Source organism: Myxocyprinus asiaticus, chromosome 38 (assembly GCF_019703515.2).
Source record: "Myxocyprinus asiaticus isolate MX2 ecotype Aquarium Trade chromosome 38, UBuf_Myxa_2, whole genome shotgun sequence".
Taxonomy (NCBI): Eukaryota; Metazoa; Chordata; class Actinopteri; order Cypriniformes; family Catostomidae; genus Myxocyprinus; species Myxocyprinus asiaticus.
The window spans coordinates 29,703,726-29,717,130 of record NC_059381.1 but is presented as its reverse complement, the minus strand read 5'-3'; the positions used below and the strand labels follow the sequence as shown (position 1 = coordinate 29,717,130).

Below are 13,405 nucleotides of genomic sequence, written 5' to 3'. Positions count from 1 at the left end.
AACCTCAGTTATCATTCACTTTCACTGTACAAAACAAAATATGCAATGAAAGTGAATGGTGACTGATGCTGTCATTCTAACATTTCCATTTGTGTTCAACAGAAGAAGAAAAGTCATTTGGGTGAGTAAATGGTGACAATATCTTAAATGCATTTTGCAGAATTTGAATACCACTTCCCCCTAGAAAGGTAACTGGAAAGTCATGGAAATGTATTGTTCAAAAAGTGTGGAAACCCTGAACCATTTTCATGATCGTTACTAAGTGATTGCTCATACTGATGATGCTTTATTCTATAATTGCATTTCAAACATCAAGGATGAGGGACTCAAACATGAAATTGCTGCTAAGTTGATTTACAGTAAATGGCATACGGTAACAAGCATAGATGCTTCACAAGACCAGTGTTGCATTGTGGTCCACAACAGAACAAGGTCTCTTCAACAAAAACAACACCCCATGGTGGTCTTTCCAAACTAGAATCCCCCTACCACATTAGACAACCTGGTGATGTTAAACAGTAGAGCTTAGCAAATGACTTTTACAGTGATGTAGTCATAGCAAGCATCTTCAGTTATCTCAACAGTGGGAGAAATTCCCTCCCGTCTCTTCACCTGCAGAAGCCTGGAGGTGTTTGTAGGGTTATATTATACATAGGTTCTGTGGTTGTTCGACTTGCGTTGAACTCAGCAGAGCAGTGCAGGTGTATTTACAGAGATTTACCCATGCAGAGAAAAGGTCAGAGTACAGAGACTGTAACCATCCTCCTTTTTCTCTTAACCTCTGAGTGAACAGCGGTGGGTTTACTCAATTCGTTTGCACTCTTTGCATATTTGTGGTCAGGTTTATGTGAAGAGTAGTATTTTGAGACATTTATAGCGATGAGAGTTTGTCATTGTTCACCTTATTGGAAATTTAACACATTGCTCTCATACTGGACTGTAGTACTATCAAAGAGGGAAAATTTGTAAATGTCTTATTTTATCACAAAATGTTAACAGCCTAACAAACGTCATGACAGCAACACAAGAACCAATGAGGTTAGATGTGATTGATGATTGATGGTCAACCACACAAACAAAAAAAATGTATACCTTGAATGCACTGTAAATCGCTGTGGAAAAAGCATCTGCCAAATGCATTAATGTAAAATGAAATGTAAAATGTAGTCGCCATATTTGATTTGAGCCCAACCCACTACTTTTACTGTGTTTATTTGGTGTTTTTGTTCTTTATGGAGCATGACAGTCCAGAATCAGTATTCACTGTAGTTATAGGCAAAAAAAAATAAAAAATCGTAATAATAAAATAAATATTTGGTTTTCCTTTTGTGTGCCTCAGAAGAAAGCCATACGCGGTTGGAAGCGTGAGTAAATAATGACGTGAATGAATTTTCATTTTGAATGAGCTATTCTTTAAACCTCTTCAACTCTGCGGACCTGCTGGCGGGTTCAATAGAGGGAGGCTATGTTGTGAAAAAGTTTACATTTAAAATGTTCAAGTCCCGAATACATAAATCAGGCATATGGGGTATCGTTTGAAAGCTTTGAATCTGCACTTTTCATAGATATCCATCACTTCTGCATTTATGTTGCATAAAATAACAAAATAAGGCCTGAAATTATTCACTTCGCAAATCAGCGCCACCTAGAGGTCATGTGGTAGAAATATGAATATGAATATAAAAGTCTTTCACATAGCACTTAAATAGACAATCACATATCATAATCATATGTCAAATGAAAGCTCTCATTCTCAGGAATGTGACTGTACAGTTTATTTTGTTGTCCTTATACCAGAGTTTGAAAGATTTTTAAAAGAATCACACAGTTAAATATTATATCTGAAAGACATCAAATACAAACGTCTCTTTTATGCACCGATCATTTCTGCTGTAATCCCCAAATAGCTTTTAGTTTAGGTGGTTTTCTAAAAAATTAGCCATTTTTTACTTGTCTGTGAGCTTGCTTGTGTGAGTAATCCAATGTTATATCTAGGGGTGTAAATTGGCAATTTCAACACGATACAATCTTATATCAGTTCTCTTAGCCAGCGATCCAATGCCGATACCTCAAAGTCTGCCTGCGATCGATATTACGATATTATGTGCCTATTTTACACACTCAGTTGCATTTTTTGCATTATTTTTTTATCTCACAAATGCAACCAAAATGTAATTTTAATATTTGATTGAGCACTCTGAAAAGTGCAAATCCAGTATACACATTGGGACATCCAGAACTAAATCAGGTACTTCAGTTGTTGATAAAAGTAATGCAGAAGAATAAATAATATAAAACATAAAGTCACATACAATTGATCATCAATCGTTTGATGACAGCTCATTGCCTTGTGGAGTGAGGGAAACACTACAGTGACAGTTTGTCATCTCTACAACAGTCAAGCAAGTCTTTCAATCCAAAATACTTATATACCCACAACAGGAGATTAGGTGTTATCTGTGTTTTTCTTGGCTACAACTTCCACAGTTGTACTGTGATAAATGTTAGTAAGGGATTTGATGTGAAGATGTGAAAAGTTGTGTAATTGATGCTGGTGTTTTCTCTTTCCCTCATCAGCACTGTTCAGAATATTGTGGCTCTCCAGCCATTTAACATAGCTGAATTGCTCCATAGTGCTTAAGAATAGAAAATTATCATGTAGAATTCAAATGCGCCAAGATATCGAGGGAACCCCGATTTAATCGTGCATGTGATTGCCTAGGCTATCTTGTCACCGAAGCTCGAGGCCCTCTTGACGCATGCGCATGGATAGAGCACAGCGCAACTTCAGGCTTCAATCACTCCGCATACATCCGTGTCCCACATGAGAAGCATGTTTAATGCTTATAAAGCAAGATGAATATCATAAGGTTGCTGCATCGCCTGATGGAAATGCATACGGATGTGGCTGGCATTAGAGTGTCAAAATAAGGCTGCATCTTAAAAAAATATATACATTGGTGTTTACGTACTGCATCGATAACATCACATCATTGTTTATTAGATCGATGCATTGATCCAGATCAATGGATCGTTACACCCCTAGTTATATCTTAGTTTTCCAGAACAAAATATGCGGTCCAGCAGGAAAAGCAGGCTAAACAAATCATCGGAAATATATGATGATAAAATGTTATACAGCATCGCAAAGGGTAGGATCTCTGCATTCTAATGACACCGAGACTGAGCTTCTAGTCCACTCAGAGGACGAGATGTTTGATGAAACAATGAGTGTGGTGCATGAACTGAAAATTAGACTGAATGTCTATGGACGAGTGAATCTGTGAGGGCTAAAATGCATAAAAGCGCCACCGACATTTCAGATCTGCATTTTGTGATGGAAGAAAAATTATTTTTTCTAATACTTGCTGCCATCTAGTGAAATAAAATAAGGGACTTTTTGAAGGGAGCTGGAGGTAACAGAACTAGAATTACATGCTTACAATGTTAGAACAACAACATTTTTGTAATAGTCTGAGTCTTTTTTAAATTTTTTTAAAAAATTTTATGGGGAGGTTCTGAAAAAATGAGACAATTTTTTGGCAATCAGTCCACTGTATGTGTAAATGGTGAGCTTTTACATGTGACTGTAAAAATGAAATTGCAGCCAGCAGCCCAAAAATGTCCCAGAGTTGAAGAGGTTAATACATAAACACAGAATCATGCCCTTTAGCATGATTTTCAGATTTGAGCTTTTGTTAAACCTTTGTTTTACTAAATTTTTTATTAAAAAAAATAAATAAAAAAAGATTAATAATTTAACAAATAATGCATTCTTTTTTTTTACATGTACAATTAACAAGTAGTCATGCCTCCTAAACTATACATAAATTCTGTCATAAGTAACTTTCCATCAGAGGAATTCAAGCTTTCAAGCAATTCAAGTATCACACTGAAGTCATGTTTTTGCAAGTCTTGCTCCTGGGGGTTAACATAAACATTTTTAATCACAAAGGCGCTCACTATACAGGTACCTAACAAGTACATCTACAACCCAAAACAAAACTGTTTAATAGGCTCTCCAAAGCTACTTTAATGGTTTAGTAAGTCTGGCCATTTTCAGCAGTAAAACCAAAAGAGGCATTAAAAAGCCCAAGTGTGCCACTTTAGTAGGCTTTTATCCGGCTTGTCCATAGCTCTTCTGATACATTTGATTTGGTGATTGTTCAGAGCCATCTGGTCTTATTCATGTGACTGTCTTGGGTGGCTGGATGGCAGATCTGTGTATGCAAGATAGTTGTGGCTTATTGGGATGATGCTATTGCAGTGTTGTTGTCTGTATCTCAGAAGATACGTAGTGTGCTAAAGATCATTGGAACCCAGCCCCATCCTTGGAAGACGCCCAAAAGAATGTTCTTATTCAAACACTGAACAAACTCACAAAGCGATTAATCAAGTGCTGCTTTATTATTTGATTTCAGTTCCATCATATCACACTTGGTAGCCCTGCTCACAGTGAAATCTCATTAGTCTAAAATCTAGGTATGGGCATTATCGAGTAATTTTGTAGTCAAGTACTACCCACAAAAAATATGTAATCGATCACAAAAAAAACAAGCATGGCAACTATGTGAAATTTATATTTTGTTTTATTCACAAATGTTACCAAGAAAGGTTTTAAAATAAGCTAACTTCTTTTAGAAAAAATGAAATGAACAATATGCATTAATAAAAATAACACATAAAAAAAACTAAACAAAACAAAACAATAAACCCACAGTAAATAAAAGATTTAGAAATAACAATAAAAAACATCCAAGGATTTTTACTTCATTTTGACAATTTTTTATTTTCTAGTAGTGTTTTTAATAGTCGACTAGTTGGTGCAGAATGAGTATTCGATTAGTTGATTACTTGTGCACATCCCTACTAAATTCCTGCTCTGCATTGCTTATAGGGCACAACAGTCTGGTTTTGGAAGTCAAAATCTTGTTCATTTTTAATGATAACTTAAGGCCGAAGAATACTCTACACAAGTACGTGAACGCTGATGAGATCGCTTGGCCACCGCATTGCCAACACGCGGTCCAGTTGAACATGCTTAACAAGCATTCTTGCTTTACCGTGGTGGGAACAAACCTCAGAACTCAAGAGGGCGATAAAGTTACCTTCAAACGTCTGTGCCATTAAACTGGATGCCTCATTATTCACATAAGTTGCTATAAATATACTTAACTGCTCAGCAATATTCTCTTCGAACTGTTGCTCTGCCATGACAGTAGTTGACTTGAAAGAGAAAACTTTCCCTAGAAATGGACAGTTCACAATAATCTCGCTATAGCGGCCCTTGTGGCAATGCTGAGAATGCAACGCGCACTTGCATTGGGTTATGAATTGCGCTCTGACACATTTCAGACACTACGATGTGTGAAATCGAGCTTGTGTTGCAAGATGCGTCTGTGTTCATGTACTTGCGCAGTGTATGTTTTGGCCTTTATAATCCTTTAAAGACCGACCTATCTGCGGTTGTTGATCGATGGTATACACTCCTATTGAAGCCATCAGTTCATGTTATTTCAACGAAATAAAAAAACAAAAACATTTTTATCGTGTTTAATAGTGGAGTTTTCTGGTAAAGAACTATACATGATCCTTAGGGGAAAAATCCACCAATCAGAGAATTCCGGCAAAAGAGTTATGCAGCAACTGCCCACTTCCATAAGGCACTACAAATTACGTAATCGAGTCTCCATACACTCTCAAACTACTCTCATATTTTTACATAGAGTATCTGAATATTTAGCAAAAAAATTAAAATACATTGTTATTCAACAACTTTAAATCAATAATTTTTTATTTTTTTCCATCTTTTTAATTTGATTGTCATTCGCAATGCTTCATGGGATTCTAGTTCATTCCCTCATTAAAGACGTTAAGTACATAGTCTTGTAGCTTTTGTCTGATTTTCAAAAGTTTGTAATGTTGTGATTCACCTCGGAGCTGGTTTGTTTGGTTCATGGCTTAAAGTCTTTTATGAAGTACTTAAAAAAATTAATAAAAAAAAAAATAATAATAATCTTAAAAATACATCCAAAACCAAGATGACTGAAGAAGTGTGCGGGCAAACATGCTGGGATTATGTCATCTAGTGCAACATTTTATTTTCAATAAGAACAAGAAATTTACTTGATCCTTGTAACTTGTCACATTGTGCCTAAGACAATGTTTAGGATTTACAGTTTTTGTTGTGTGCTTTGAATCATCCATAAAATAGGACAGTTTAAAAGGAAAAGCAACATTCATACTTGTATCTATACATTAGAAAAACTTACTGAAAAAGAAAACATGGCAAGCTTTCTTTGAACTATCTTAATGTTTAGACTAGATTGTAGAATAAGGCCTGCCTTAGAAACACTAGATGTTATTACTTTGACATCTTATTTCTCTTCAGAATTTTTTTTTATAAAATCTACTTCTCTAATCTAGACCTAACCAATAGTGTTATAAAAAGCAAATGTGAAATTATATTTTTTTCTATTTTGAAATGAGAAAAACTGACATCCTTATTCAAAATGCTACATCTAAACCTAACCGATAGTGTGATAAAAACAAGTTTTATGTGTACAAAACAGACATCCCTAACCTAAACCCGATACCTAAACCTAACTGATCATAACTGATCACCGGTGTCATAAAAGCAAATGTGTGATGAAAAATGCAATAGCTTAAGCAGTCATGTCATTTCGTGCCGCTTCTATGAAACTTTGCTGGTCTCTAACCTCTATCTTCCATGTTCAAAATCAGTTGCGCAAGTTAGTCACGCTTAAGTATGCTTGTAAAGGTAGTTGGTTATGAAATGAAAGCGTCAAAATATATCGTTTTTCAAATCATGCATTATAGTAAGTGTTTCGATGTCATAAAATAGCATTGTGTGGGGAACAGATTGAAAAATAAGTGCAGTAAACTGCAGCGATATGTAGAGCGAGGCATGTAAAAGTGATTTTGCAAAACATTTTTACTATGAGACCAGGTAAGTTTTACCATCTAGATACAACTGTTGTTGTAAGGATTATATTACAGCTGTTATCAAGCAAACACTATTCTCCAGCACTGCAGCTCTTGTCAGGCTCCTGTTATTTGACAGAGTGCCAAGGAGTCTCTGCTGAAGTAGCTCTTGTACATTTATTGACTCTCACCGACTCTACACCTTCCTAAATGAGTTTGGCAAAGACACATTAATGGGATAAGTGGGGCACTTTAGATTGTGTTTAAGAAGATGCTCAAATATAGGGAATCATATGTCGGTGTAATCTTGTCCCCTTATGTTCTCATTTAGTCTTCACTGTGAGTGACATAACTAGGACACCATCATGTTACCGAGAATGCTGATTTCATCCATCTACAAGCAAAAAGTCCTTTGTCCACAAAGAGTCTTCCTTTTTTTTTTTCCAATATTTGTTTCTCTCAAATCAAAGTTGAATGTATGAAATGGAAAGCACCATGAATGTTTCACAGCAAATTAAAATATGTACAGTTTCATGATTCATGTTGAATTGAAAGCATACACAACCCCGAAAGGGCAAAAGAGATTAATTTCTAGTGACTTCTCTTGTGAATTTCATATTTCAAGTGAACCTTTATTTCCCTTCTACTCAGCGCAGTGACAGAAGTTCATGAGAGAGCTGAGTATATATTAAGAGTTGTCATTTTGTATCTGGTTACCACAGATAATGAGCCTTGATCTGCCCATGGTTTTGTTCCAAAATGAAGAAAGTATTAGAAGTTATGAATTAAATGTTTTCATTACTGAAACTACACACACCTAAAACAATTCCTAACTTACTTTTGTAATCATGAAAGTATGTATAAAACATTTTCAATGATTTCCAAGGAGGCATAGCTCACCATGATTAAATGACATACAGTACTTCCTCTTTGGGAGATGCCAGTGATGTAATCTTATTGTTCCTATGGTGTGAACCCTGCCCCACTGCCATTGATTCATTGCTCTTACTTTCTCTGTGGTTGAAAGGGTGACAGATTCCACAATGAGCCTTTCTGTCATAGGAATGCTCATCATGTGATTTGTGCCTGTATTCCTTTTACCCATTTTACCCAAGTAGGATTTCCAAAAAACAAAACAAAAGAGGCAACACTGTAAATGCCAAAGATACAAGTATGTGGTAAGTCTTTTCCACAGAATTAAGAGCTTGGAGGTTTTCTGATGGTTCCTATTAAAATTAATTATTAAATTATTATTTCTCAGCTTTCTCACCAAGCACAGTATTTGAGGCTTATATAACTTGCCGTCCATTTAAAACTAAGTATTTTAAAAGCCAGTTCAGTTTGTTGGTCTTACGTAGTAACAATACGTTGACTAGACTGGTTATTGATACAGATTTGCCAATTTGATTAGATTTGGAATTTTGTATTTGTATCATTTTGGTCACATTTTAGCTTTTTAAAAATCTGCAAACTCCTGTATTCCATCATAAAATATGATGTCTTCAAAATTGCATATATTATATTGCATATATATATATATATATATATATATATATATATATACACACACACACACACACACACACACACACATTGTTACGTGTTTGTTTACAAACATTACTATTTACAAGTATTTACACTGATATGGATAACAAACACTAAAAAGTTACTGTCTCTTTAAGAATAGTGGCAGTTCAGTGAGCCTCTCACAAAAGTGTTTTGGTTGAGCGCATATTAACGAGAGTGGAGTCGCACTGCTATTTTACCGCATCTGTGTTGTGATTAGAATTAAATATTTCTATTTTTGTTGTTTATCAGCAACAGACTGTAAAGAACAGAAAGGTTATTAGAAGAGACCTTATTCAATAACAAATGTATAGCATGGATCTCGTCTTTGGACACATTACACAACCAAAACAAACTTTTACTTGCAAAACTCAGTGAAAGGTTCTCGGTGCTAAACTTCTTCACCATATACTACTCAGTCACTGGCAAGGGATATCTGAAAATTTACCAGCCAGTTGCTAATTAAAATTTTTGTCACAAAGCACAAAATTTGGTTGCATATGAAAGTGATTTCCTTGTATCGTAGAGGGTTGCACATAGAGTAAAAGACTGATCTTGGGACTTTAAGAATCGATATTGGGATTGTTCAAATGAAGATCGCAATTAATTGGAAAATCTATAATTTTACCCCGCCTTTCTAAAATAAAAAATAAATAAATACAAATCATAAGTGTGGTTTTATCTACATTTACAGTAAGCTTCAGTTGGTAAAGCTGAGTTTGGTAAATACTTCAAAGATCTTTCTTGTATTTTTATGGAGGATGCACAGAAGTAAATCAGCAAAAAATTGAAAGCTGGCAAGTATTTAGAAAATAAAGGTGAACCTTAAGGTACCCCTCTGTGGCACACACTATCAATGCATCAGAAAAATGTCCATCTGTTGACCTGTTTCAGAGACGTCATTTTTCCCCGCATCCGCCATATTTGTGACCGTCAGCGGGAGGTAACAATGGCGGTGAATGGAAAAACACCTGTAAAACTATATCAAGAAAACTTCAAAAAATGCTTTTGATCCATGCCAAGTCCCGGGAGAGGTGTATACAGGTCTGAGGTCAGCACAAATAATGCCAAATTTGACTTTTGGGGACATTTCAATATATTTTATCCACGATTTACCTCCGTAAGCCGGCGAGTCCGATGTGTGACCGGCGAGTACACACGCCCGCCGGTACATCACTATAAACATCTCTCATTCAGAATTTATAGATGTTTGTGTTGTTTTCTGCTCTGATTTGGTCAAAATATTACAAAACATCTGTAATGATCCCATCTGTATGAATGTAAGAGCTGCTTTTAACTCATGAAAAACACACAGAAAACAACTGAGGCGGATTAGTGAATATGACTAATATGTTTACATGGTAGTCTGGCGGTGTGAATAAAGTCTGTGCTTCATAATCTTATGATATGTTGTTTATTGACTAACATTAGTATGTACATATTAATGCTATATATTCACTTTATAGTGCTTTTTTATTTATCACAATGTGTTACAATTATTGTATACCTTTATACAGTCTGGATGTTATGAATAACATCATCCTATGTGCATTTCCAGTTTAATTGAATCCGAATCGATGGTTTATAAATATAATTGACATGGCTACAGATAACTGACATGTCTGAATTAATTAGCAAAAACCAACAAGTGTTTTATCACTGCTCTCCCCCTTCATCGCTGCTTGTTTTTGGCTAAATTAAGCCGTGTCACTTAAACAATTAAACTTTATTGAAAGAAAAATAATATTTTGGTTCTGGTAATTAAACAGCATTATCACCTTTTCAAGACCGATAAATAGAAACAAAAATTTCGCAGACGTTTGCCTCATCCCACAGCGCAGCACAGTGAAGATATATGGAATTTTGGTCACAGTCATACGGTGAAGTCAAATGAAACAATATGAATCAATATGAATATGAATAGGTCAGTATGAATGGTCTTGGTTCTGTCCTTCAGATGACAAACCAGCCTACAATATGACCAGAAAATCATGTATTAACAAGACACTTTATTAGAATACCATGGTCTAGGGTACCAAAACCTGTACAAAACAAGACAGACAGTTGCTTATTATTCATACACCAGTTAGTTCTGGTCTTCTAATCTGATTGGACAAGCGGCATTCCAAGAGACACTTCACAGTTTGTATCACTCTGCTTGTCTCTATTTGCACCATCCCAGACAGGCTGTCAGTCTGTATGTTGCTCAGCAACACGCTCATGTGATATTGCTTAATTATGGCTTCAATAATGTAATTTATGACTTTCATGGCAGCTGGAACTGTGCTATGATTCTTTTCTAAAGCCCGACTGATACCTGACTGATCTTTTTGTACAATAATGAATGAATATATAATCTTTCACCAATTATTAAGGTATGGTACTCTAAGGTAACCCTTTTTTTTGTCATCTCCAGGTGCTCTGACTGAATGCTACGATGAGCTGGGGAACCGCTACCAGCTGCCCGTCTACTGCCTTTCCCCTCCCGTCAACATGATCGAGGAGAAGAGCGAGCTGGAGACCATTGAGGTCCCAGAAGCTCCAGCCAGTGAGGGCCAGGAGTGCCAGTTACGCCTGCGTCTCTCGACGGGCCGGGATCTACGCCTTGCTGTCCGCACCAGCGACAGCGTCCACCAGATGAAGCGGCGTCTGCAAGTCCAGGAGGGCGTGGCGGCCAGCACCCAGCGCTGGTTCTTCTCAGGCCGACCACTCACTGACAAGATGAAGCTGGAAGACCTGAAGATCTCCAGAGACTATGTGGTTCAGGTGATCGTCAGCCAGCCTCCCACAACCCCACCATTGCCGCAGAACCCTACACCTGTGATAAACTAATGCCTCGCTAGGGGCATGAGGAGATCCGACTAAATGGTGTGTTTGTGCTGCAATATCTTTAAGGATCTTCAAAGATTTCTTCAATTCAGGATTGGCCGTTCTTGATTCTAGAGAGGAAATCTCTGTAGGCTTCTCCCTTCAAACGCTCACTGCCTTTGATCTGACTAGCTCCAGCTCTTCTCACGATGTTGAGACTCCAACATTCTGGTTTAAAGCCTCAGGTTTAGAAAACTGGAGCCAAGGCCAAGAGAAGTCCATGGTTTTGGCGAGGGAAACTAAATAGTGATGGTTCTGCCTAATATTTGTTATTTTGAAGATTATGGAGTTATACACTCCATATTTGTTTCCATTTTCTTGTGATGAGAGAATATGTCTGCAAGGCAGACCAAAGTGTGGACCTACCAGTGTCTGTCAGAGTTTGAAATCTGAAACAGAGTGATTAGAGGCCAATAAGGCTTTTAAAAAAATAGGCCTTTTTCATTGGATTTCAACAAAATGGAGGATTGGACTATTTGGTTGGACTATTTTCTTAATGTTCGTTTTTATTAGAGACTCTGTAACCAAAAATATATACAGAATATTAAAAAGTGGAGGCCTGCTACATGTCGCAAAAAGCAATGTGTTTTCTTTTTTTTAATTTTTTTTTTATTCCAGTTCTTCTTCGTATAAACTTTCACCAACTTAAATTCTGTTAACAACTTTTTTTTTTGTCATAAAGGTTAGTTTGTTTGAACTTTGCCTCATTTTGAGAAATGTGCTTTTAGTTGAGAGATGGCAATCATCACATTTTTGCAGATTGCTTTTAGCCCTGAAGATATTTTGATCAAAAATTCTCCCCCAAACACATTTGACTCTCTCTCCCTGTGTTAGCACAAAAGTGTGAAATTGGTGTCGCGGAAAGATTTCAGTCATTACCTGCGCAACCGTTCTGATTCCATGTTATCGAGACGCTTTTAAGAATTTATTCAGCTCTGCTGGGTTGCCATAATGCTAAGGTTTTCCTCACGCATCCTGAGGGTATATTATAGGAGTAATGGGTTAGAAGGGGGTAATTTTTTCAAGTGATTTTATACAAACAGAAGATATCTGTTTGGCTGCATACACCTACACTATGAAGAGTGCAATTTGAACAAATGTGAATGGAGAGAGGACAAGATCTGTGGCTGATTTCTCTGGCCACCATGGCCATAGATGCCATCTAAATGTAGCTGTTCATTTGGAATGAAGACATTCTCATGATTTACTCTGTATGTTTTTTTTGTTGTTTTTTTTTGGCCTTTATACAGCGAGGGATGGTTAATGACAGGAAATGATAGGATCGAGAAATGCTCCAAGCTCAAACTTGCGTCACCACGGCTCAACACATCAAAGGATGTGATAACCGCAAATGTGTTTTTAAATTGCATCAAGACTTGGTCCTGTTGAAAGAGAATTTAAAAAAAACTGTTGCATATTTTAATTACACAGAATGCGTTTTTAATTAAAAGATGATAAACATTTGTACAATTTATTATTGCAGTGTCTGATTTTGTGTGATATTAATGTGGTATTTTTATTAGGGCTGTCAATCGATTAAAATTTGTAATCAAATTAATTACTTGACTTGCCAATTAATCAGGGTTGGGGAGTAATGGAATACATGTAATGGGAATACGTATTTAAAATACAAAACATAAGTAACAGTATTCCACTACAGTTACAATTCATTGGTAATTAGAATACAGTTACATTCAAAAAGTATTTTGATTACTGAAGAGATTACTTTGCATTTTATTGTCATTTGTTTCATTTAATATTTAGTCCTTTCAGATGGAGAACATTTATACATATAAATGATGTGATCCAAAGTGCATTTGAACAGCGGTGAAACACTTTCTTATGATGTGTTACATTCATACGAGCAGACAGAGAAGTAAGTTTGGAGCAGAAGGGATAGAAATAAACCTTGTGTAAATTGTCAGCTTTATGCTAAGCTAAAATGCTATTTCTAGCCATTTTACATGCACATGTTACCAGGCATGATCATATTTTTTTATCAAGAAAATTCATGTTATATCATAAT

General features: G+C 36.2%; 1 protein-coding gene across 1 annotated transcript in view; it reads left to right on the top strand.

The window, feature by feature from the left end:
- ubtd2 (ubiquitin domain containing 2) overlaps window positions 1–12,851 on the top strand; it is a 45,809-nt gene extending 32,958 nt beyond the window's left edge. The window contains exon 3 of the mRNA XM_051677751.1: window positions 10,928–12,851. Coding sequence (XP_051533711.1) covers window positions 10,928–11,343 — 416 coding nt within the window. The 3' untranslated portion in view covers window positions 11,344–12,851. The remainder of the gene's footprint in view (window positions 1–10,927) is intronic.
- The last annotated feature ends 554 nt before the right edge of the window (window positions 12,852–13,405 follow it).